The sequence below is a fragment of the Strix aluco genome, chromosome 3, assembly GCF_031877795.1.
Source record: "Strix aluco isolate bStrAlu1 chromosome 3, bStrAlu1.hap1, whole genome shotgun sequence".
In the NCBI taxonomy this organism is placed as follows: Eukaryota; Metazoa; Chordata; class Aves; order Strigiformes; family Strigidae; genus Strix; species Strix aluco.
Window position 1 is genome coordinate 16199768 of NC_133933.1, and position 26926 is coordinate 16226693.

A 26926-nucleotide genomic window follows, 5' to 3' on the forward strand; every position below is an offset into this window, starting at 1 on the left:
GGAAATGAGGAATTTCTCTTTGCCAACCTCTAGAAGAAGCGAGGGGCGGCCAGGCTGTGAGTCACTGGCAGCACCCAGGTGAGACCCCCAGCAGCAGCAACCCCACACGGGCCGGCAGCAGCCCCACCCGCTCAAAGCTCCGACAAAACCCACAGGGCAAAACTCGAAAAATGTTTCCTTCAAGGGTGTGTTCTATGAAGTTATTTTTTGTTGTGTGTCACTAAATGGCTCTTCTGCATCTAATCTACTGCAGAGAGTTGGAAACAAGTTTCCATAGCGTGAATGCTTTCATGAAAAACTACCTGGAAGGTGTCTTAGCCTCTGTTTGGAAAAAAAAAAAAAAAAGAATCCCGATTTTTTCTAATTAGTTCCACTACTTAAAGAGAACACTAAGACCCATCATCATCGGTGCACTCACAGCCACCACTCAAGAACTTTATCTGTGGGCTGGGGATCCTGGGTGGTTGCAGTGGTGTCTACATGTGTTTATGCTTTGTTGTTCAACATTAAGTTACACCTCAGTTATTCCCTACAGGCGATGACAGCTAGAGGCCAGGACTAAATAGGTGTCTGAAGGAGAGCAGATGAGGATCCACCTATTAAACAAAGCAGTAACTGAATAAGCTAAGATGCGTGTGCGAGTCCTGCCCCTCCCCTGTGTGGCTGGAAGGGTGCTTGGAGGAATACAAACACACATGCTGCAACCCAGCCCTTCTCTTGCTGCTGGGGTTCTGACCACTGTGAATGTAATTTCATCAGCTCCCTCAGCATGCAGTATTTTTAAACCATGTTACAATTCTCCACGTCTTAACACAAAGGTTTTGGTTGGGGTGGGTTGGAGGCGCAGCCTCGCCCATGCCGAAGGCCAGGGCCGGTCTCGGCAGCCACATGACCACCTCTGAACTCCAGACTGATGGTCGTGTTTTGCAGCACAAACCTAGTTCTGATTCAACAATAAGCTCTATTTTCAGGCTGCAACTTTATTTGCTGTTATTTGACTCATACTTACTCCCTTCAACTTTATTAGCCCAGGTGGCGCTCAAACGTGCAGCAAATGCACCAAAACGCAGCTGGTGCCTCGGCTGAAGCTGCTGCTGGTTGAGCTGCCCAGTGGGCCATGGTGAGCAGGGACAACCATGCTCACGACCAGGGCGAGCCTTGCCCTTGTGAAAGGTGTTGGGACATTTCTGTGGTTCAGCCAGGTGGGCAGGGTGTCTGCAGGCCAGGCCTCAGGCGTGGGGCTCTGCGGGCAGTGAAGCGCCTGCGACTCGATTTACGTTCTGAGGACAAAGACCCAAGTTGACTCAGCTGCGTTTTCAAGACGCAGCTCGAGCGATTTGGAGTATTTTAAACCTCATGCCAAACACTAGACCTATCTCACCCCATCACTAGGAATTGCAGCAGCCCCACTCTGTGCACTCTAACAGCTTGCAGTGATCCCGTTACTTCTCGGGAATAATGCTCAGAAACTCCACGGAGTTTGTTGGGCACAGGCAGCATCACATTCTGTTTCCTCACTACAAGGGTTAAAACTCTGTCCTCATGCTTTGGCTAACTCTAGTTATTTTAGTGACTCAAATCAGTGAAGGGAACAACACTGAGGTCCCGCTGCAGCTAACCCAAAGTACCTCCTCTGAAATCCCTCAGACGTTTGCAAACCAGCGTTTGCATTTCAAAGACAACCTTTACTTACCAGATTTATCCTTCGAGACAATTGACTGAAGGGGAGATATCACATTTAAAAAAAAGGTGAAAAATGTGACTTAGTGTGTGAAGGCATTTTCTGTGAAAAATGTGGAGCTGTCAGTTTTGAATTAAAAACAAAACCTGTGGTGCTGTTTGCAGGGAGAAAAGTGTGGGGGAGGGAAGGGCTGTGAGGGAGGTGCCGTACTTTACATTCCTGCAGTTAAGCAGAATGGCAGATGGTCAAAATAATACAGTTTTCACCAAATGGACAAGCTCAAGCAATATTCATGCAAGCGCCGAACAATGCATCGCCTGCGCATATGAAAAGCTGGGCGGCTGCAGCAGGCGGGGGTGCGGGCAAGGGACACCTCGCTCCGGGAGCACCCACAGCATCCGCTCGCCTCGGGAGCCGGCACATTCCTTCAGTCACAACTTTCTTCTGGCGAGTCCTTAGCTATGCAATCAACCTTGAAGTTCCCCCGAAACCGCCTTGATTGATAGGGAGACGGCAGCTGCAGAGTGAGCAAGTAATAACCACAAAAGATAAAGGCTTTCATACAAATATTATAATTCCACTTGCAAGCTGTCTGGCACGAACTCTAATTACTTGGCCGTCTTGCAAGGGGAGCCTGCAACTCTGCTCAGAGACAAGGCTCCGCTCGCTCGGCTGCACTAGGGAGGGAAGCCGGGCTGCGCGCACCCGCTGGCACGTGCCTGGGAAAATCAGCATTGTCTCTGTACTGATGTTAAGATGCTTGTGAGTGGCTTAGTTTTTCAGTGATATGGAGGAGGTGGGTTTTTTCTCTCTTGCTGTGTTTGTTTCAGAGGGTGCACAGGCAACGCGAAATTTCTAAGTTGTAAAAACCAAGCGGGAGCTCCGCAGTGGTGTAGTAAATAAAAAATAAACTGAAAAAAAAAAATTTCTGACTCACAGGTGGACCAGCGGAGTGCTTAAAATTTACAACTTGGCAAACGTGAAATTTTGCCGCCCCAATCCTGTCCTGTGGTGCCCCGGCCACAAACACACAGGCAAACAGGCCCAACCATGCCCCAAAGGCTTCCCCCCCAGCAGGTACCAGTGGCGGCCGTACCCAGCGCCTGGGTGGGCACCCCACGGAGCTCGGTGTGCCAGCAGCGCAGGAGATGGGGCTGCGGCAACAGGGACAGGCAGAGACAGACCCAGACAGCCCCAGAGCCGCCACAGCCGCGTGCTGAGCACAGGAGGAGGAGGAGGAGAAGGAGGAGGAAGAGGAGGAGGAGGAGAGCTGTTAGTGATGGAGCACAACACCAGCAGCAGCGGGGCCTTTGGGAAGCATCACTCTTACCTGCGGCAATTACCGTAACGAGACCATTACATATTCTAATCTAAAGGAAGAGAACACAAAATCATATAAATACAGGAACAGCACACCCGTTGCGCTCGTGTGAAGGTCAGGCCGGGGGGTGTCACAGCAAAATCAGCACACGGTGGGCACCAGTTGTAAGGGCAACTCCCGACAGAAAGTTCACCTCAACACCCTTAGGGACCTGGAGAGAAATGGGTACCCACAGGTTTTCCTTGCCCCTCTCAGGCTGTTGATTGAAAAAACAGAGGGAGGAAATGTTGGCAAAAATTGGAATGAATAATCATCTCCCTTCAACTTTTGCCAATCTTGCCGATATGGTACCATGAGACTTCAGCAGCCTCTTACTTCAGCTATGGTTCCAACACTTTTAGTGGTCATACAATTTCAAACTGGGTAAAACTGGAGGCTTCACAGAGACCTAAACTACTATTACACTGTAGGCAGGTTAAAACACCCAGAAAGTGAACAACATCCACATCACTGGGCCACATAAACGTCCCACGTGCACGTGCACAACCACACCCCGGGCAGTCGTACGCCTGCAAGCAAATGAGACGCATGTGAATGATGGATCAGGAGCCTCCACGGTCTCTTACAGGTATGAATGCTTTATGGTGATGAAGGCTTAAGCTTTTAAAAAATTTAAAAATTCAGTTAGTAATGCAGATAAAAATACAATTTAAATTAATCTTTTGGAAAGCCAGAGGTAGTTTATTTTGTTTTAAATCTACTGAACAAAACAAACCTGGTTTCTCATATACCACCAGGGCATGTGCTCTAGGAAAAAAAACATCTTTTAGCAATTTCTCTTCTCCTTTTGAAGCAGATGAACATTCCTGAAAGCAAAATAACTCCCTCTCCCCGCCCTTCAGCATATACACAAGCACAGAAATACTGGTACTGATAATGGTGAAACATCTTCTTGGAGTTCCTATGGAGAAAACAGGCAGGACCTCTGCCAGGACAAGAGCCACAGAGCACTGTCATCATGCAGCTGAACTACTGGGGGGTCCCACTCCTCACCACAAAACCAGCTGAACCCTCCTCAGGGACACCGCATGCAGAAAACTGAAACTAAAAGCATCTTCTCCGTCAGCTCCCTCACAAGTGCAGTAACATTAGAGGATTCTTCCTTCCCCCCACACCAACCACGCCTCAGAAGACCACAGTGTTTCTGTGGTTGAAAATCAGCTTTTCAAGTTGACAGTGTGTTCAGCAACAGCATTTAATGAGTACAGCAGGTACCTCACAGGGCTTTACAAGATATGGGATTCTTACTGATGTGCTGCAAAGCTGTTGAGTTTGCTTTTATGAACTACAACAACAAAAAGGGTGTAATTTGTGTATTACAACGCTACTTAAAATTTCATGAAGACGAGAGCGCCTCACTGCTGCAGAAATTTCCCACATAAATTATTTGATGAAGCCAGGCGGTAGGCTACTGCTATTTCTCCTGTGTCTTCCCTTCCCTCACCTCCATCCCCAAGAGAAGCAGGAAAACCCTTTAAGGCTTTAACCACGCACACGCTTAGGGACTACTACAGAATCCTGAAATTAGGTTCATTTTTTTTGACAAGATCTGTGCAGAATTAGTCTGTGCTGTCTCTGAAGCCAGGCACTGCTCTAGACCCAAACGTTTTTAGGGAGGGGCAAGCGAAACCTAACAAACTCCTCCTTGAGTGTGGCCGCGGTCACCCACCCTCTCAGCACACAGTGGAAAAGCAGCAGCCCGCAGCATCACAACAGCATTTTCCTTTTCCCTTACTGCTCCCACTAAACTGGGAGAAACTGATCTGACAAGCTAAGCACAAGGCTACTGCTCTTACTTGGTAAACGTTTCTACTGTATGAGAAAAAGACAAAAACGGTGGGTCTTAATGTGTAACCCAAGTATGTAAAAATGGATTACAATATCATGCGTGATCATTAAGGATTCTGAAGCTTTATACTTGAGAAGACCCACAAAGTTTTCACACAGGCTGTAACGTATCTCCCTCCCACCCCCCCCTCAATTAACCTATGAGCCATGACAGGACTGTGGAAATGTTTCACAGTAATGTGAAGGTAATAAAATTCCAGAGAGAATCATAGCAGTAAATCCACTTAGCATTTTGACATGCTTTCCACTCACAAGGACAGGCTGAAAATACAATATAAGCAGCATCCTGAGCCTACATGTTCAGGGGAGTGTATTTTGAAGAAATCATCATTAAATAAAGCAGTGGCTGTGTTCATGCAAAAGCACACATGTTCAGTGGCCTGAAACACAGATATAACATCCAACTGCATTAAGGATGCAGGAGATCAAGTAATTAGAACTGCATTGACACCACGTGGCCCTTTGGTGAGTTGTCATGTTTGGTATGAGCTGTTAAAATATTTCATATTTTGTTACGAGTGACAGCTGTTTTAAAGCTGCACTGAGCTCTTTCATTTATCTGATGTCTTTGAGCAGAACCCCAAAGGCGACGGACGTGGTTCGACCTCGGCAGCGACCGAGGGGATCCCCTGGAAGAGCAGGCGGGTGTTCTGGCTGGAAGCCGCAGAAGGCTGGCAGCTGGGCAATGGCACGAAACGCCCCTTGTCAGTTAGATTCGGAGAGTCTTTCTATCAGCTGAACTTACACAGACCCTTTTCCCCCCAAACCCATGGAAACGCTGCAGAAGAAAGGAGGTTGGAGCTGACTGTGTCAAGCCAGGGCCAGCAGCAGAGCCTCAGGCCAGAGGGGGATGAAGGCCGCTTGCTGGAAGGTGGGGGGGGACAGTGGAGGTCAGGCTGTGCTAGCAGGGCCCCCAGAAGTCAAAGGCAGCTTTTGTACTGGCTTCCCCTGACCAGATCAGACCCTAAGCAAGGCGCTGCAACAGCCGAAACGCTGGTAAATGAGAGTTTGCTCCACTGTTGTTTGGTTATGAAAAATAAAAACAGTAGTACCTTGGAAAGCTGTAACTGGAGCAGGAAGAATAATCTGAAACTACAGGTTAATCAAGGGCAGAAACAACCCTAAAAAAATGCACTCTCAGCTCCCAGCACAGGTGGTGAGTGCTTGACACCATCACATACCCAGCCATGATGGTTTTAGAGATTTGGAAATAAACCCTAAACGTACACATCAAAGTTCTGATTAGTCCTGACTTGGAGCAGCCGCTAATCAGTTCTGCACTGGTCTGCCAGCCAGAGGGACCACAGCAAGTGTTAGTGGTCGCTTCTCCACTGCATGCGCCGTACAACACGTAGCGCGGCCGCCAACCCCCGCCCAAAGCCCAACGGCACTGCACGGGCTCTCCCCGCTGCCGTGGCCGCAGGGCCCACGTGCATCAGCGCAGAGGAGAAATGCAAAGGGGCCACATTGCCTAGAGCCTTCTCGCGAGCCGACAGCTCGAGCAGCTGGAGCTGTCACCCAGCAGAAGAGAAAGACCCGTCAAGCTAATATTTTTTACCATCCCAGCGCTGACTGCAAGGGGAGGAAGCCCTCCCTTGCCATCTCCCCTCCTGGAGATCGTAGCTGGGAGACCTCCCTCTGAGACAACCAATTAAATGGAAAAAAGAAAGGGCCCAGGCTGAGACCCCTGATGTTGCGCTCTCATCCTGTAGACCCTGAGACTAGAGCAGGCTTGAGGGAGAAGCAACCCCAGCGCCTACACAGCCTCGGGGGACAGGTCCAGGCTGTACGCCCTCACAGGTGGTGGGCGAAGGGAAAAACCACCCTGGCACCCAAAGCACTCTGCAACTGCTTTGCAGGGACCTGCAAAGTCATGATGCAACCTCCTCACCATTCTGCACGGATTCATACACTTCTGAAGCAGACCTGTTCAAGTCAGAGGAGCTATAGGGGGTACAGAGCTGATGCCACCTAATGAATCATGGTATTTATTATGACTTTGCCCTATTTAATAATAGACCATTTCCAACCTTTCCAGGGACGCTAAGAATTTTACTAGTTCAGGAAAGAATCTTTCATGAAGAAATGCAAACTATCATACTGTCAACATGCATAATCTTTGAGTTTTTAAAAACATAAAGGGCCTGACCAAGGCACAGTCTCATGGTCTATTAGGATGCAGGAGCTTCCTTTTTATTCCTTTGGCTGTAACTACCAGGAAGGCATTTAAACTCTTCAGACTGCTAAATGCATCAGTAGATTAATAAACTAAGGAAGACACCACAGCCTGGAAAAGATTTTCACTCACTGCCTGAGTCCAAAAGAGGAAAAATGGTGTTTCTGATTTCTAGTGTTAGTCTTTGCGTCTCTAACAAGTGCTCCTGGGGGAGGGAGGGATGCACTTCCACTTGGTCATTGCTTCATCATTCAGCAAAATTAAGGTTTTGTTTATAGCATCCCTGTGTTGTCATAGAAATCATTGTGATTTCTCAGTTTTGCCATTAAAAGATCCATAAAGTGGATCAGAATTGCTGCATCTTGTTATTTGAATACACTCAGGCGGGTTTCCCTAAGTGTGAAGGAAGGAAGGAGGTAATGCAAAATATGGAACGGATTTATTCTGGGCGTCTCACTGAAAAGCATCTCTGGGGAGAAAGGATAAATTTTGGGTTTCTGCACAACATCCTCACTTTCTTCCTTCATTAGAACAGGTAATTATGCTTGATTCAGTTGAAAATTTCATTTGGCACCTTTTCACTCTCTGCTATCAAGCAGCTACCATGGGTGAAGAGACAATTTCTCCAAGCAGAAAAGGACCATCCGCCACTGGGCTCTGCCTCTTTGCGATGCTGGGATGCAGATGGAGCCTCAGCGAGTCCTCAGCTTAACTGGTAGCTCCCGTGGAAGCAACATAGTGATGGGCGACCTCCATATCTCTGAGCCAAGGGTTTTGAGGCTGGCAGTGATGGAGATGGTTATGAAACTGCTGTTTCTGCTGACGAGTACAAGTTAGGCGTTAGGTGCGTGCATCAGCATGGTGCTGAAAGCCACCCCAGTGCAGAGTCCAGCTGCACGTTCCTGTGGTGGTGAGGAAGCCCAGGCAGGAGGTAGCTCTGTGGCAAAGGGGCAGGAAAGCCACACACAGATCACTGATAACCAAGACCCCAGGCGTAAGGAGCACCTCCTGGACCTGCCTGTGCAGCTTCAGGATCCCTCTGAAGGCAGCCTGCTAACCCAGCAGTGAAAGATGCTCAGTTTGCTGAAAATCAGCCCCAAGAACTACCTGGATTAAACAGAGAGGGGAAGCAGGCCAGGTCCCTGTACCTCCTCCTGAATACTCTTCCCAGGGAAGGGATAAAAAACCCCAACAAACACCATGAGTCTTGCCTCCTTTGGTAACTTTTCCCACTCCTCTGCTCCACCTTCCTAAGCTTTTCTTCTTTGTTAACTGCCTGGACAACCTCTATGATTGCAACACCTGGCACCTATGATTGCACATTTTCCTTCTCACCTACTGAGAACTAAGTTCACACAGTCCTCCTAACGAGCTTTGTGCTAAAGGCTTAACTTCCACATTTGAGGGCAATGCCTGTACTGGAAACGGAAGGATTCGGCACAGAGGTTCATGCCCACGTCAAAGTGCCGCGTGTAGCTCTGCAGCAGCGTCCCGGTCCGGCTGGTAACAATTGCCAGATGGTTTCGGCACCGCCTCTTCTTGCAGTGGAAACAGCTGAGCAGTGGGCTCCAAGCTGCCAGGGTAGTCTGGAATTTTCTAAGTCTCAGTTACTAGAAACTAATTTTTCAGTTTCAGGCAACACTGTCAGATTCATCAAACCCAACACTTGGCATGTGCTGCATATGCCATATATCATGGCACTGCTACTCAATTTCAGATGTGTATTTTTTTAATATTCAGCTCCATCCGACTTCCTTAAAAATATTATACAGAACCTGGAGAGACTTTTATTCCCCCTAGTACATAGAACTGACAAAGCATCCTACAGATTTTCAAGGAAAATGCACAGACAAAGAAGTAAAAAAACCTCAAGAAAACCAAACCAAAGCAAATCATTGCTCAGTTAGCATTAAAAAGAATATGTCTGTTTAAGACAACAGCTACTCCAGGTTTTGTTTTGTCTCTGTCAAAAATATGTTTTAAAATTACACAGCCATTTGAAATACTCCTTTTGCTTTAAAGTGGGAAAGAGAAAGCTCAGCACCTAGCAAAAAGTGTTTTAAAATAAACCAAATCTTGTTTGTTGTACATTCAAGTATTTTCTACAAGAAATTTATGCATGTAAATGTCTGGAGACAAAAGAAAAGCATGTGTCACCTTTTCAACAAAAAGGCTGCAAAATCTCAGTTTTATGTAAATAAGCAGGCACAGCTTCCAAGGCTTTAAAACCAGGGAATGCTGAAAACGTCTATAGTTCCTCAACTCAAGTGTTGCTCCTGGGCAATGCTATAATATTCATTAAAGAATCCATTTATCAACAGATACCACATGTCAGAGTTTTCCAGCAGTTTTCCTGACACTCCACTGAAAATGATGCTTTAAAAAAATTAAAATGGAAAGCAACAATCCGAGATGCTTTTGCCTGCCATTTCATTCCACAATAGCTATTAGCAACTAAAGAAGCAAAGATTTACACTATATCCTTTCTGATAACGTCAAGCATTATGCTTTATTTTCCAAATCATTAGCATGCACAAGAATGACCTCATGGTGAACAGATGCACTTGGATATGGCAGTGATTAGATCAGTCCTCTCAGCAGTCAAGTGTGCCCATTTCAATTAACCCTTTGAAGCACTAACTGCAAGTCTGCGCTGCTGAAAAGCAGGTTTGTAGGTTCTCTTGAAAGTAGAAATCTACCCTTGTAACTATAAAACCCTCAAATATAAACCTTTCTCTAGTGGAAAAGTTCTCTCTTTTCCTTTCCAGAATACCTGACTACTTCCATTTTCTAAGGGTTAACATGATTCTGGCTTCTGATCTTAAATAAAAAGACAAACAAATGCTTTTTAGTCAGCAGAGGTAATTAAAGTTGGAACACTTCTGTATCTATTTGTGCCCGTTTCATTTTTATGATTTTTTTTAAAGAACACACAAGTATTTTGTTGAATAACTGTTTTTCTTTTTGGCTGAGGGGGCAAGAACAGAAAAAGACAGCAGCTTAAAACCCCATCCTCTAAAATGAGAGAAATCTGCAGAGGGAAAGGATAAGAATAATTCAATAGTGTTGGATTACCGAGGATTTCCTGGGCTGACTCTCATACCCAGCCTAATTAAAATACAGCATGTAATGTACCAGTTTAACAACAAAGGACTGTATTCTCATCTTTTGTTCCTAATCTGCACATCCCCTAAATGAGTTCAGGGATGTCCATTCTGCCTACCAGGCTGCATTTTCAACATTTAAGATATACAGAGCTATCTATGATGCATCTAGGGAGTTTAAGGCTCTACTTCTGAAAACAGCAAAGCAGGTCAGTTGGATGATTTTCGTGCATAAAATGTAGCACCTGCAAGACTATTCGTGACACAGGACACTAAGCCAGGGCATACTTCAAGAAACCCACGTCCCATCTGAATCTAAGGAAAGCATCCCTAGAGGCAGTACCAGAAAACATAAAAGCATTTAGTTCAAATAAATAGATCATAGTTAATAATACACCAATAACGTGTGTCATTAACAGCTATGTATTTGATTTATTTAATGATCTTGATTTGCTTTTTATACTGTGTTAACTACTAAAAACAATCTTAATTTTAATAAAATGTGTATTTACTCATTGACCCCTTCTATTGTGCACATGTATACACAGCAATGACAGGAGTACAAGTAGGTCATATTAAGAATAAGATCAGAGGGGAATTAATCTTAAATTTACCTGAAAAGTTTAAGCTAGGCAGGGTTAGTAGTACCAGCTGGCTTGTTACCTGAGAAGGGGAAACACAGACCTGTGTCAGCTCCATACATTTACTGCTCCGTGATTAATTTTTCCTGTTTCAGAACAGAAATACCCCTTCTACATGAGGAAAAATGCCATCCGTATTTCTTAAGCATCAGACAGCCGATCTTGCAGGCACAGGAAAGGTGAATGTAAGCTTGGAGGAGGTCTAACTGCCTGCGGCACAGGGGGGGACGATGACAGGCTGCGCGCTGGGAAATGCAGAGCTGCCACCGTTTACAGCCTCAGACCATCCTGCTTGCCCCCGGCTGTGCCCACGCCAACAGGGGAACTGCTGGCTCCAGAATAGTTTTTCATCCCTTTCGAATCATTAACAGGGATGAATAGATGGCTGCAAACTTACTCAAATTGCACCCGAGCTGGTTCGTTCTTTATTTCTAGGCGCTGCCAGTACATCTGCAGTGCCCCGCCAATCTAACCCACAATAAACACGGCAACGGGCGAGGCTGAGGCAGGTCTGTACCCAGCTCCTGGGACGGGGACTCACCCGAGCTTGCAACAGCAGCCGAGTTGCGAGGTTTACATTCAGCCTCCTTGCTGACTGCCAGGATGGTGCTTGATGAAAAATTGCAACAACTGATACAGCTCTGGGTAATATACAACTACATACGCAAGTGAGTCAGTAGGCAGCCTGAGCAGACTCTCCGAAGCAAAGATTTTGACACCAGAAGTCATGACTGGCCTCCAGTTTCTTTGTGAGCATGAAATAAATTCTGGCGTTTGGAAGTTTGAAAATCAGGACCTGACTGTGGCAGGTTTTACTCTTAAAACAGAATAAAATAATGACATCATAAAAACATATTCAGGTACTACTGATTTAACAGTGTTCTGAAAAACTTAAGTTGATATTAAGAAGCATCTTAAATATTTTGGGCATACGAAATATATCACAGGCTTTAGAAAGCATGACTACAGTATTATCAAATGAGCTTGTTGAACTATATTTGTATATCATAAGATCACTGTGTGCTGTAAGAACAACGTGAAAATGAAATACAATTATGCATAGAGCAAAACATTTAAAATATATCAAAGTATCTACATTTTTATTTGCTGATAAGTCAACAGATAAATGATTCAAAGTGCTAACAACACTGGGCATGAAATCTACATTTCTATTGAAACTGATAATTTTTTTGTCTCAGACTTTTGGCAGAGCGTATAAAAGAATTTAATTCACAGCTGTTCTACTTTTTAATGTAGAAAACATTAATCAAAGCTTTAAGTTATAAGCTTTTCTAATGTTGTTTAGTATTCCAGTTCAACAAAGATCAATAGAGGCCATCCCTGTGTTTCTTGACGCCTCTCCAGGAAGCAGAGGCGCGATTATGTAAATAGCACCGGTTCCCCTTTACTTCTGCCAGCTTGCTTATCTCCAAAGCCTTCTGCCTGCTGCTACTGGCGACCAATGCAGGGACATGCATATACCTCTTATCTCCTAACAAAGCTCTGAAAGCTCGAGGATTGGAGCCAGTAACGTTAAACAATGATGCACGGCTGATTTTATTTGTAAGTGATTTATTTTAGTAAATTTAATTTCTGCCTCCAATTTTTTTCAGTTTAGATGGAAGATATTTGCTAACAAGTCAGGCTAAAGAGAAATAGAGCAGATGTCCTGCAACATTTATACAGGTTTGAAATAATCTATTAAACAATCCAAAAGAGTTGCAGGCAATAATTAGGAAGGGCCAGTTTCACCCTATGAGTGTAAAAAATGGATTAAGGAATCTTTGTTAAGGAGTCCAACACACTGTGACCATATACTTTTTGGAGGCTGGAAAAACAAATCCTACGGGTACTAGAAATCTGCATTTCAGAGTCAAAGCTTCCTTTCAGGAGACATTTATTTAAACTCAATTAAAACAGCAAAGTAGCAGTTCACATCTTACTGACTGCATGCTAACTTAAAATCTCGATAGGGCACATTAGGAATAAAATCACTGAGTTCAGCAGTTTGTTTTCATCTTTCAGTAGGGCTGATGAACGATGATCAACATTAATGTGTGTGTATATACATATACACATGCACACATGTATGTATATCCATCCATATATTAAAAAAACCCCAAACAAGTTCCGGGCCAGGTGTTGGAAGGAAGCCTGAAATTTGCTCATCTATATTTAAGGGAAACGTTAGCATACTGCACGCTGCTATGATTTTCTAACGGAACACAGTTCTTACATTTCTTTTGCATTAATCCCTGACCCTGGTATCTCAGCAGCATAATCCCCATTTAGCATTAGTAGCAACGGCTTCTACTGTGAGGAACTATTTTTCGATAAGTAAGCACCGATTCAGGCACAGCTTTTGAACAACATATTCCCAGCTCAGCAAGAAACCCACACTCCTGAATGAACCAGAGCACATTACTGAGAGAAAGTTCATTAACCTTGCTGGATTCGGGGGTTAACAGGATAGCTGAAGAAAGGAGCAGAGTGAATAGCTGTGATGCAAAACAAATTAAAATGAATGTCATCATTCCTTTTGATATTCATTAGTTGATTCAGGGGAAGAACGGTCGTCTTAAATTTGCAAGCATTTATCTACAAAAAACAGGTGTACATCTGCTGCTCAAGTGCTTCTTAGTGCTAAAGAGAAGAATAACGTGCAGAGACTCACCAGTTCCACCGAGGGAGTAGCTGGGAGAGGGAGAAAAGACCTGAGCAGCAAAATCCTCAAATGTCATTACTTCTTTATGGTTCTGGATTATTGCTTCGAGATACAGAGCTCTTTCCTCATAACTGCAATGACCAGGTTAAGGAAATGTGTGCGCAGAATTAAATGCTGTTACACAACGTCCAAAACACCAGCGCTCCAGATCCACAGCGACACTAACAAGGTTCTATGTGAGCATGGAAAAGAGGGGACCAAAATTGCTTAGTGCTGCTTAACAGTTCTGAACTCGAGCAACAAGGAATGAACACATTTAATGGCTTGAAATTAAGGGTAATATCTTTTAGCTTCATGAATGAAAAGCAGTGACTCAGTAGATCTGACAGACTGCTGAAGTTACTGAGGGCAGAAACAAACCCCCCAGACTGCAGGCTTTTTTAAAGTGCAACCCAACTTTTAACTGACAAATTGTGGCATTACAGAAAGTTCCTGGTACACAATATTCCTATTACTATGACCCTGTCAGACTAGAAAAGTGATTAGATTGGAGAAACAAGCTGCAGGACAGAGGAGAAACCCCCCCACGTATTTATTTGATCGCTGTACTTCTTAAAAGACATTAACTGTAATAAACACAATTGCTGAAAGCGTGAAGTTTATATTTAAGGCAGGTGCTAGGAGGTGTAATCTTATGTATCCTAAATAAATGATGCACATTGGAAAAACTCACCCCCCAACTTGCATGCATTATAGTCTGCATAATGCAGACAACAAAGCAATCTAAAATCAAGACTATTGCCTTTTAATTAAAACTCGGCAACCTGGAACACACAGCATTCAAATGTGTAATCAAAAACCAGTCACCAATAAAACTTACAAGCGTAACAAGCTGAAGCAACTTTCCAGCTGTCTTAATAGGACCCCTGCTTGCGGCAGCTTTTCACAGCGGAGAAAGCAAATCTTTTCCTTTTGTGTGCAGCTTCTGTTTTCTCAGAAGGTGAATCATACACTTCCAATAACAGGATAACGTCTGAAACAAATCTACAATGGGCTGAAGAACCTCACGTATGACTTTATGAATTAACGCTCGCAGGAGCCAGTATGACATCTCATTCTCCGTTTCCTCATTTAAAACAAAAGTTTTCAGATTCTCATTGTGTTTCTGTTACGGGGAAATGCATTCTAACTCTGTAAGACTGTTGTGCGAGAGCAAAGGCCAATTTAAATTTAGAAATTAGGAGCAGTGAGAATAACACCAGTGACAACATAATGCAGGTGCGGGCATTTAAAACTGAAAAGCATTACTAATTAATATTGAAGTGCCATTTATGACTTTCATTACAAACCCACTCTGGAACAGTATTTAAAAAAAAATATCGGAGTAAAGCGGTACTTAAAAATAGGACACGATGGTCTAGTGTTCTACCTCCAGGGGAATAAGCAAAGCGCATCTTAATTGTATGCAAGTTCCTATAGGCATGCTGGTAAAAGAAAAGAAAGAAAAAAAAAGAATTTTGCTTTTAAGGCTAGCAGAGGACGATTGATATGTGATAAATCTTCTTATAAACTTCCCGTGGAAGCTTGAAGAAAGAAAATCAATACATAGCATTTCAGAGTTTGCACCTGCTGACAGCATTATTTGCTTAGTTTTCCTCTCTCTTTCCCCTAAGCCCAGGAGAACGCATTCCTGATAGCGCAAGCATTAGCCCGCCTGCGTTTGGGGCTGCCTCCCTATTATGGGCTGAACTCCTGATGACTCTTGTTAATGAATAGGCTGCCAAACTTCCTAGGAGAGGAGGCACACGCCTGGGCCCTATTCTAAAGGGACTGACGGATGCCATTCACTTCTCATTATGAAGATGCTTATTCTGCAGCGCGCTCGGCTGTTGCCAGGGCTGTACGGAGCGCGCGGCCGGGACGCGGGGGCTGCGTGGCCGTCTGGCGAACAGCCCCTCCGACACGGAGCTGGCACGTGCTGGCGCAGCGGGAACAGACCCAGGCGTGACAAATTACTGAAAGGGCTCGGCGAAACTTGCGGCTGACGACCACCTGAGCCTGCGGACCGGCCATCAGCGCTCGATTCACTGCGCAGCCTTTTAGGCTGCGGTCTGCTTGTGGGCCTGCTTTAAACAAGGCAGGGAGGCTATAAAGGCTTTTCATGCTATGCCTAATAATATCCTGCTGTTTAATGAAAGACCTTGCACATCTAACACATAAGCATACAATGCGCAGAACAACTGCTAACACACCAGAAGTTTGTACTGATTTTACTAAATATTGCATGGAAAAAGAGAGTGAGGAGGTTTTGACTAGGTTAGCTTTACATCTCATAAAATCCTTATTTATGAGATAGAAGATGCCCCTAATCACACAAAAGCCTGGAAAAAAACCACTCAGCCAAACAGCTGGGCAGCTATAGGAGAGGCATCTGAAAAATAACATACTGAGCTGAGTTTAAGCCAAGGTCCAGAGAGCTGTGCAGATCGATCAGCGACTTTGGAGGCGTACGAGGAAGATTCCAATTCAGTGTCACTCCTGCAGATTAAAAAGCTGAAAGCAGTAAGTGCAGATACCACAGACTCAGTGAGGAAGACCGCTGCATAAATCAACCCTCTTCAGCTCAGCACACTCCTTATGTCTCCCCAGGCTTCCCGAAGCACGACTACCAGGAGCACCAGGCAGCACAGCAGCTCCTGCTATACGGGCAGCAAGGTGCTCGTACTAATTTTCCCTTACAGCCTAATCTAAAAAGCATTAAGTCACTGCAGGAAAAATAAACTAAACTCTGCTATCTCTATTTTAATACATACACATAGTAGGGGAAACAGTTTGGATTCATTAAAAAAAAAAAAATCAACTAAAGTTTTACCGAAGTTTAAGAATTTTAATGGAGGCATTAGGAACATAATAAACCAGCTATAAAGAACCCTCTGAAAAATATCTCCAGCCTGTAAATATAGGTCATGAAAGCAGCATGATATCACCAGTACCATCTGATCTCTCACACAAAATCTTTGTTCTGTAGCTTATTCAAGTTGCACTTCTTGTATGCAAACAAAACCACCGTTTTGCTACTTAATTGTGTTTATGTCAGAATCTTCTGTAGGCATCACTACATTAGTCATCTGTCAGATACCCTGGAGTCCCAAGTAATGTATTTTGGGGATCTGAGGGAACATAACATGCCCAAAGAATAATAATATGAGATAGATTGAGGGGTGGGGGAAAAGACACAGCATTTCAAGACCTTTTGTACAGAAGCAGTCTGAAACTGTAATTTTCAATTGGAGCCTCAAGAAGCTTCATATTTATCACCATGTAAGAATGCTTTCATCCAGATAATCACTAGCACAATACTTGATCTGCCAAAACTGCAGCCCTTGTAAGTGTGCTGTGCCCTCATCCTTAAGAACCAGTGGTGGGATTTTACTTACACGTTAGAACATTAAGCTTAATCTTTCTAACATAAAATTTGTGTCACCTCCCTCCTGTGCGCTTTCAGAATAGCCTGACACAAAGATGCCCACGAACGCTAAGCCTCGTTGCATTATTTAGACCAAGCCAATGTGTGCAGAGTGCCATATAAACTACTACTTTTTAAAAAATGCAACACATATATCAGCTAACTCCCATTCCTATCTCACTGCTGTGCTCTGGGACGAGCAGGGCCAGGAGAAAGCTTGAAGTGCCTGGCTGGCTTTTCTACAGAAGCCTCAAGGCTAGATTGCTGCAGTGAAGCATGCAAATCATTCTCTGAAGATGGCCTGGCTGCAGAAAGGATGGGTTATGATCTTGAACCCTACCCTGGTGAAGAAGCTGGACAGCTGGCTTCCCTGATTAACTAAGCCCCCATTTATCTGGAGGTTTTGGGCATCCCCTGAGATCCTCAGATAAATGGAGTTATACTAGACATTCAAAAGGAGCTGATCAAAAGCAGCCTCTTTTAATATGTATGGCAATTTGACCCACCTCTTTGACGACTGCATTATTGTACATTTCGCTTCTATCAAGGCAAAACTCCAGAGCAAAATGTTTTCAGTGGGCGCAAATGTGTTTGTTTATTTCATATATTAAATGATGTAGAGAGCCATGACAAGGTGTGAATTATTGAACATGAATATATATAACTGTGTGAGACCAGGAATTTAGCTCCAATTTGAATACAGCAATCAACTCTCAGTATTTGAATGTTGTGAGCTTTTATAACTGTTTTATCAGTTTATAAATGATTTTAATAGTTTGACCCTACAGTGTAAGCTCTTTGAAAAAAAAACATTAAAAAGCCAAGATTAACTATTTGCAATAAGCCATGTCATCTTACTGCAATCAGTAGGGTGATCTCTGAAGTTCCGTGGTGAAACATATGCAGGACCTCCTTCCCCATGAAGAATCCAAAAGAAGACAAACGGTAGAATTTTTTGAAAATTCACCAGAGACGCAGATACCAGCTAGGCCACGGCTCTGACCTATAAGCATCGCTTCCACATTTAACCTCTACAACACAGAGCCAGTTTCAGACACACGGTGTAAAACGGAAGGGTTTTCAAAGTCTTTACAAGTCCTCATCAGCTGGGTTCTGAGGGTCAGCTGAGCCATCCAGGGGTCAGATCTGACCAACGTTTCCCCCTCTGCACATTCAATGTTAAACCATAAATAACTACATGTTTAGAAACAGGGGGAATATATAAGACAATTATTCAAACAGATCCTGAAAATTTAGAACTTCTGCTGCTTAACTGTAACTCTCTTCTGACCTCAAGCAAAAATATCAGCTACCCATCACCACTGAGGGTAATTGCCATCAATTCCTTCCCCACACTATTTTCAGAAAGAAAAAAAAATTTTGGCAACATTTATATACTTTCACCAATATATGGAGACAACTGTGTACTTTGTTGACACAGCACTCTTTTCATGCAAATAAAAGACAAAGATATTTGTGGGTTTAGAACAGGCAAAGAGAGAATTGACTGGCTACTCTCCACAGCTCATTGTTGGTAGCGTGCCAATGCCGAGGGGCTCTAGTCCCAGGACTGGAACCCAACCGCCCGGGTCCATGGAGAGCACACACTGAAACGACTGTTTCTCCAGCTCCAGAGGGACTGCCAAGGAAGTTAATGCGGACTACTGGCATGAACCTATTGCAATTCCCATCTGTGATGTGAATCCCACCCTGAGGAGGGCTTTCAGGGCATCTGGCCAAGGGAAAAGCTGTAAGTATAGAGGTAGACAGCTCTTTCCAGCCCATCGGACATCAAGGCTGTCTACATGTCCACATGCCAATTCCTTCTTCCACACAACTAGGGAGACTTGAAGGATAAAATCTTTGAACTTATTGTTCAAGACAAGAAAGCATGTTTCCCAAACCATGCTAGAGCTTTTCAGCCTCACTGATGCTTAAACAGGTGATCACACAGGTAGTGTGTGGATAAGAGAATGAAAAAACCTCCTTTTGCAAATAGCTGATTCCTTGGGCAGGCCTGACAGACTCTCAGGCAGAGGAAATACAGGGCTGTGGTAAACTTTTGTTTTACTGACTGCCCTTTCAAGATTTCAGTACCAAAGAACGACTAGTAAGTCATTTCTGACCATTACACATATTTCAGTATCCTTCTAATTTGTATCGTAAGAACCAAAGATGGTTCTGCAAAAAGCGTTTGCTCCTGACACCATGATAGCGGTTTTGAAAACAAACAAGAACATAAATGTTTGGGACTTACCAAAGTAGAATAAAGCAGAGACCATAAAACTGAGGTTAACATAAATGTATTGGTAGATGACTTTTACACACCTAACTGTCCTCCTTAAGCTCTGAACAGGACAGAGTTACTGTGCTTTTAAAAATGTTGTGATAGGCAATTTCAGTGTGAAACTCAATATGCTTGATTGGGCTTGCCATCATTTATGGTCTAGTGACCGTCACTACTGCATAAATTTAACTGAAAACTTTTGGGGGAATTTTAGTAACGTATATCCTTCATTGAACAGGTGCAATTAAACTATACCTGTCAACAACTGCAGATTTATGTGCTTCTTTTAAAGCAAAGCATCTGAGATTAAAACTTTTCAGAGTGATGCATGCCTTAAATTGTTCAATGTAACATGCAAGACATGTATTAGATGAGGCTGACACGGTATAACTGTCCAACTCAAACCAACGTTTTTGTGTGAGAGGGGAGTGAGATTGGCTCCCTTGCCCCATGGCCAGCCCCCGAGAAGGCCATCTGTCTGCAGTGCAGCCAGGGGAGCAGGGCTCGATGCTCTCCCTCGGCAGAGCGGGGCTGGCTAGTGCCAGGGCTGCTGTTCCTCCTCCTTATCCAGAATGGGCAGATGCTCCTCTGCTGCCAAAACCAAGAGCTCATCCTCCCTGCAGCATAATTTTCTTCTGCACCCCTCAGCGCAGAACTGCACAGACAGGCAGCCCTCTTCTATACTATGGTGGGGGGACTCGAGGGGGGATGGCCAGTCACAGGGGATGGCCAGAGCCCAGAACACTCTGGTGTACAGGAGACATGACTCTCACTAAAACCGACAGGTACGGAGGGGTTTTCAAATGGCTTTTTCGTTTGTGGAGTGTTTGCCCAGTGCCTTGGCACCGCGCCTGGAGCTCTGCCACCCTCCTCCCCCCAAGCGGGGCCTGGGTCTTTGCAGAGGATTACAAAAGAACCTTGGTCCCAACTGATGGAGATGGGGCTTCAGATACCGCCATAACACAGCGTAAAAAATAACCTGTAATTGCTTCAAGTAACATGGCAGACTGCTGCAGCATTTTCCAACATGCAGTGCATTTGTTTCCTCACAGACAGTCATCATTAATTGCTTTAAAGAGGAAAGCAAAACAAAACAACAAAACCACGTTTCACGTGGTTTCAAACCATCTCTACAGAAATCAAGTAACGTAACAGCAAAATCATACTGAAGGTGCCCTGAGGCAAAAAGCTCCGGCTCATGCTCTTCTGTGCGGAGCCCTGCTCTGGTGCTCGAGCGCTCTTGGCTCCCATTGCTTGTTAGGTAGCACGTTGCCCAAGGTGTGCTGCAAACCACCAGCCTGGCAGAAGCACTCGCCTGCCGCTCTGGGATATCAAGAATATGTGGCACATTAGTCATGCCAAGTGCTTCAGGGAAGAATTTTGCATTTATTATGAATAAAGCAGAAAACAAGCTTTCATCTTAATTTACTACTCCTCCTCCTTGCGGGAAGCCCCTGGGAACAGATACACTGTACCATTACAGACTGATCATTTCATAGTAGGAGTGAAGGAACAATAGGTTACTTTCCTGATATAATACAATTCTGTACTTTAACGGCACTCATGTTTATCCCTATCTGAAGCTTTTTTTATTCTAACATAGAGCACTTGTGACGATCTCCTATCAGGTATTCCTGTTTGTACAGATACCTGCTCTGTTAAAAAAAAAAAAGTTAGAAATGCACCTCATCTCCTTTATTAGCTGTGTTGTCATTGAGATTGTTCCTTTATTAGCTGTGTTGTCATTGAGATTGTTCCTAACACAGCAGAAACGAAACACTACAGCGGTGCACAAACCAGTGACAAAACTACCAAACACATGTGCCTAGAAAAATGGCGTTGTACATTTTGCACTGTACCGTCAAGCCTTCTGCATATCCAAGGCCCATTTAGCAGCTGTACTTCATGCTTCACCATGCTGATAAGGCTTTGATTAAAATATTCCAATTGATTAAAATGATGACATAATTGCCTATTATCAGTTAGCGTAGCAGAAACCCTAACTGGTAAATCATTCTGCAAGGCACACAAAGATATAACCACCAAGAAGCTGTTTCTGAAAGAGTTCTGTGTTGCAAGAACTATCATGACCTCAGTTATACAAGTTTTTGGCCAGCAAATTAGCGGGGCATGACTCCCCCAGTATATATTTTCCCTAGAAGTATCCATATAGCTCCCTATCCAATCCTCAGAGCTACCCTAAAGGGACAGAAGCTGCTGAGGTCTAATTGAAAGTCACCTTCCCAGTGCCCCAGAGCAGAGAGATATAGATGTCCTCTCTCCTGAGGGTGGTGGGGTGAGTTATCTTCTGGCCGTCTCCTCCAGCAAAGTACTTGTTCACCCAGGAAATGAACCTGGAGACTGCAAAATTAAAGATGGGTGGGAGAGGCCCACAGAGCAGAGGGTCAAGAAGATCTGCTGGTCTCCCCGAGGCAGCGCAGGCTGCAGGAAGAGATGGACTGTCAGAAGAACCTCATTAAGAGCAGAGCCTTGCCACGTCTTGCCTATGCACTGAATGGGGGCTTATGAAAGGGAGCTGCTGTCACGCAGAGCCTTCGCCGTACAGGTCTGAAAGGAAAGCTGCCCTACGACTGCAGAAGACAAATCCCTAGGTCATATTTTCAGAGAGATCATTATAACACCGTAGCTGTCCCATTTTATCAGTGCATGTACAGCTGCCGATGCTCATGTTCTGCAATTATCTGGCTTGTTCCACAAACGGGGTGATCATCAAGGGATAAATAACTGGAGGAAAGGTCACATGTTACCGAGCAATGCTTCCCCCGTGCTTTGTCGCTGTCTTAATTTTATTCAAACACTAACAAAATGCACCTATTTCAGTAATTCCACTAATGAGCTGTTACTTTTGGACATCTTAGAAAAAGGGCAAAGGTACAAAGGTTCAATTATTTGTCATTTACTTATGCCTTCCAGTTCCTTCAAATTGGCTGCTTGAACACACAGGGATAATATATTATCCCTGGTCTACTATTGTTAGCCACATACCAGCAATACTATTCCCTTTTACTTTTATTATCCTCTTTGTTACAGCATATGTGTGCTACAGGGAACCAGAGGCTTCTTTTGAAAGCTTGAGTATTTTTCTGCTAAAACAGTATTCTAATAATTTTTGTTTGTGAACAGCAGCATTAGGATTTTCAGAACCATTAAAAGTCACCCACACCACCCTTTCAGAGGGATGGTAAAACTCCTGACAGCTTTTATCAGGCAGATCTTGAGAACTTTTGAAAACCTCAACCCTGTAATAACAGCTATAAAACCCAACTAATACAAAGCCAGATGCAAGACTGCAAATCGATGTCCTTCAACACGCAATCACTTCAGAGGTACCACTCAAGTGGTTGCAGAAACGACAGTTTATGAAGAAACATGCTGTACTGCATTAAAAGCCTCCCCAAAACTTTGTGGAGAAAAAAAAAAAAACAGGCCTGTTTGCATTGGGTGGTCGGCTTTTGTAATTCTCATTCTTCAGAGAAAAAAGTGACCGAGTAACTGAACCCTTAAGAGAAGAGCTGTTTAGGAGACGGCAGTTTGGAGCTACAAACCCAAAAGCCACAAACCATTACTCGTGAGGTTTATACATATTGTGCATCTGCCTGCCTTAATGTGGGTGCTCTCTCGGAGCCTGCAGATTGCACCATACAAGTCAGGTTAAGGAGAAAATTGTTAACTCACTAATTTTTGCAGCATGTGTGGACCGAATATTTAATTAAAGTCAGACCTGGTGTGTGCTATCACACAATATAGCTTATCTGAATGTGCAACATAAAGACATTGTCCACCAGTGTTTGTGATTAATTCACCACTTACAGATGGTCAAGCCACATGGGTATTATTCACCGTATTTCAAGTGCGAGACCCTCACTGGTAGGTTGGATGATCTAATGGAAACTAAAGGACCAGAGCATGCTAAGTAAGAAACAAAGATGCTATATCCACACAAATAAATTAAATACGCTGAGGAATGCTCTGGCACTTCACCTACTTTGTATGGAGCACCTTGCATCTATGCTATTACTTTTTTTAGTTTCCAAAGCAGGATAGCTATGTCCAAACATTTCACACTTACAACAGAAAACCATACAGATGGGGAGTACTATTAGCTTCATTTTAGAGAGGACATAGGTACAGACACTGAAAAATGTATTTAGAAGTTACCCAGGATGATTTTGTGGTTAAGGAACTAGACAATAACTCGGGTCTCAATATTTTTTTCCTTAACAGATTTTCTGTCTCACTTGTTTAATTATTTTAAAAAAATGTAAACGATATATTTTAAAAACACTTCTGCTAACTGATATGTTAGAAACATAAAAGTGACTTTAATTAGGATTGTTTTTATGTATAGGAATTCTGTAGTTTTAAAATCTTAAGTAGAACTCGTTTTATTTTTTCAAAGCTAGAAATTCTCTCTCTCTCTCCCAAGATAAAGCATCCGCTTTCGGTAGCAGTAGCAGACTGCAAAATATCCAAACCTTTGGTTAGCCTTTGACTTCTGCACCTTTAGCTTTGGGTCATATACATTTATTAACTGGAATCAAGTTCGGGGGAGAAGCAGAAACAGTTTTTCTGGTAGCTTATTATTTGCATTTGACAGCTGTTGGAAACTGCTTACATGTTGGAAATATTAATAGTCTTGATGGAGATAAGTGAGGCAGGCAGGCAGGAATTACAAGAGCTGTTTATCACATGGCTCTCCTATATGGCTGCAACTTCCTCTGGACAAGTCAGATAATACGATTTGGTCCTAAAACACACGCAGCAGATAGTGGAATGCCGACCTGGAGCCGTAACCAGAAAATAAAGGCGGCAGCATGGTTAAGTAAGTGAAAGCCTTGCACCTTCTCGTCGAATGCCGGGCTGTTCCTGGAGGTTTATGCAGCCACAGCAATTACTTTCTGAGTCTACACAGGAGGGAAGGAATCTTTTCTCTTTCTTATGGACCTTGTTTCAGTGAGTTATGCCTCTGTACCTCATGATTAGATTGCTGTAATGTCCTATACGTGTACCTTTACCCTCAGGGCACTCAAAACTCAAGCTGATACAGAATGCAGCTGCCTGCTTATTAGGGAAGAACCCATGTTGGGAGCACAGCTAGCCACTCGGACAGGATCCGCACTGCCTCCCTGTGATGAAATTCCCAGTGGAGCTCAGAGGGATCCTGCGAACCTCCAAGTCCTGAGGTGGTGAAGCCTGGGCAGCTGGGGGACCTCCTCACAGGGATGCTCTGCAGTGACCACAGCCTGTGCTGACCACAGCCCGGGCTGCAATTCTCTTGACATAAATGCAGAGGAGCTGCTAGCAGGGGGGATATTCCACCAGCTAGACTAGATCTTCCTATCTTTTTGCTCAGACTTTCATGAAAGGGGCAGACTTGCCTGCAAAGTCTGCGAGTTTATTTTATCAAGGATATCAGCTGATGACAAATTGCTGTTGGTAGTCACTTACATATTAAAATTTTATAATAAAAAAAATGATAGCCCATGAGAGCATAAGAAAGAGGCTTATAAAAGTTATCAAAAATGTTATACACACAAATATATACATAGAGATTTACAGGCACATGTGCCTCTATTTAAACACTCAGTATATTTAAACTTATCAGTATATTTTAACATTACTACACTTAACTGCCATCACATTCTCCAAATGCAAGCATTTTCACCTAAAGTCAGAAATGTCACCAAACTGGTACATTGCCTCTTAAAAAATTCAAATACCACATCAGCTCTGCTCCTCAGCCCACTCTGTTATATAGTGCACCTTAAGAAAGGGTACAGGTCACTGCATTTCCTCAGAGTCTATATTTTCAAGCTCCATGACAGCTGTATCAAAGTGAATATACAGTTAAGAATCTCGCAGGATAATGCCATACTCAAAACCATTCCAAAACTGAATATACCAGCAATAACCTAAGTCCTTCTCAGCTTTGAAAATTAAACAACTAGAGACAGGGGAAGAGGGAGATAATGACAGATTCATAATTCAAAATTCTTGAGAACTTTTCATCCGACTTACAAGACAGGTAAAACTTGCAAGATAATTTTGCTACAGCAAATCAGAAGTCAACTTTTGTCACAACATTACGTTTAAATGATAAGAGAAAGCAAGCAGAAATTATCAAAATACTTCCCTGCACAATCACTTCAGAAATCTGGACGCTTTGGAAGCTGAAAAAGAGATAATTACTGACAGCTTAAAGACAACAAACACTGCAAAGGCAGGAAAACACTTGCAAAATAGCCGATATAACTGAAGAGAGGAATCTGGTTCACCTAGCTATGCACCAGTGCATCCCCTGAGGTTGAGCACACCAAGCCTTGCGGGCAGCCAGGTGGCAGAGGGGGTCCCTGCGGGTGGGGAGTGCTGAGGATGGCGCCGTGCCACCCCACCCAAACCACACCATGCTCACCCCCACCAGACCGTGCAAAACAAGAGGATGTCTTCAAGCAACCTTGATCCAAAGCACCTTTTGAAAGCACAGGCCCTTTCCCTGTTAACTGGCTGGCCTTTTCTCTCAAGCAGCACTGAAATTGCCTTACCTGGGAAACACCTGCACTACTGACTGCAGTTTTGTGAAACTGCAACATTCCTTGCAGTGAAACCAACGCACACCTGGGCGTGATTAACATATAACACACTCTTGCCACAACACTCTAAGTCGCTTACTAATTTACTGGATAACTAAACATGCAGCCCTGCAGAACAGCAAGATGAGATGATGATAAAGTTAACCTAAAAAAAAAAAAAAAAATCTGTGTTAAAAAGGGAAGCGTCCACACTTAATTGTGTATTCGCCTATGTAAAACTGTCAGGGGCAGGGAGGATGGGCTGGCAGTTGCAGACTCATAAATCAGCTGAGATTATATTCATCTACAAATTTGCTCGTAAAAGTCCACGTTTGAAGTTTCTGAGCAAGATGATACAAGTGTTATTTAATGGTGCATATGCATCAAGGACAAGTCAGGAGACTGTTGTTATCTGCATGAACTTAAGGAAGTGTCTGTCTTGATTTTAAATAAATTGAAAGAAAAATTGTAATTAAGTTAGTTTTGAATCAATTTTTTTGCCCACAATAAGAGTAGCAAGCTGACCTCCATCACACACACGTCTTGTTGATGGGACAATCTATGCCTTAAATGAAGGAGTACTGTAAGCCTGATGAGAGGTAATGAACAAACTACTCCATCGCTTATAAGAATATAATACTCAGTGTATCACTTGCACAAATACATTTTATTTCTTGATATTCAATAGTGATGTTTCCAGCTCTTTAAATGTTTTCCAAATGTAAATCCTTGGAAAGCTTAATTTCTCTGAAAAGACAAGATTTTACAAACTGTGAAGCAGTTGTAAATGTTTACAAATATTTATTACTTATTTTTGAAAGAGGATATCCCATAAGGATCTTAACACATAAGTCTAGAAAAAAATAAATTGAAATACCTTTAATCATGTGCCCCCCACCCTCTCAAACGAGTGCAACACTGATTTCTAAGAGCACATACTGTCCCACGGCCAAAGGGCTTTGTCTGCGCATGGGACCGGCCACACTGAGCTGCTGAAGAGCAGCACACAGACATACGGGATTCCCAGAATTTACCAGTATGGGATTTTGCCTCCAGTCTCACACATACAAAGGTCACATTTGTGCCT

General features: G+C 43.6%; 1 protein-coding gene across 12 annotated transcripts in view; it reads right to left on the bottom strand.

Annotated features, from left to right (window-relative positions):
• The window catches only part of RALGAPA2 (Ral GTPase activating protein catalytic subunit alpha 2), a 135713-nt gene that overhangs the window by 2865 nt on the left and 105922 nt on the right, over nucleotides 1-26926 (bottom strand). For 5 of the 12 annotated variants that reach the window (XM_074817532.1, XM_074817534.1, XM_074817538.1 and 2 more), the window contains one exon: nucleotides 13506-13627. In XM_074817532.1, coding sequence (XP_074673633.1) covers nucleotides 13506-13627 — 122 coding nt within the window. The other 7 variants (XR_012622391.1, XR_012622390.1, XR_012622389.1 and 4 more) reach the window with 7 other exon arrangements.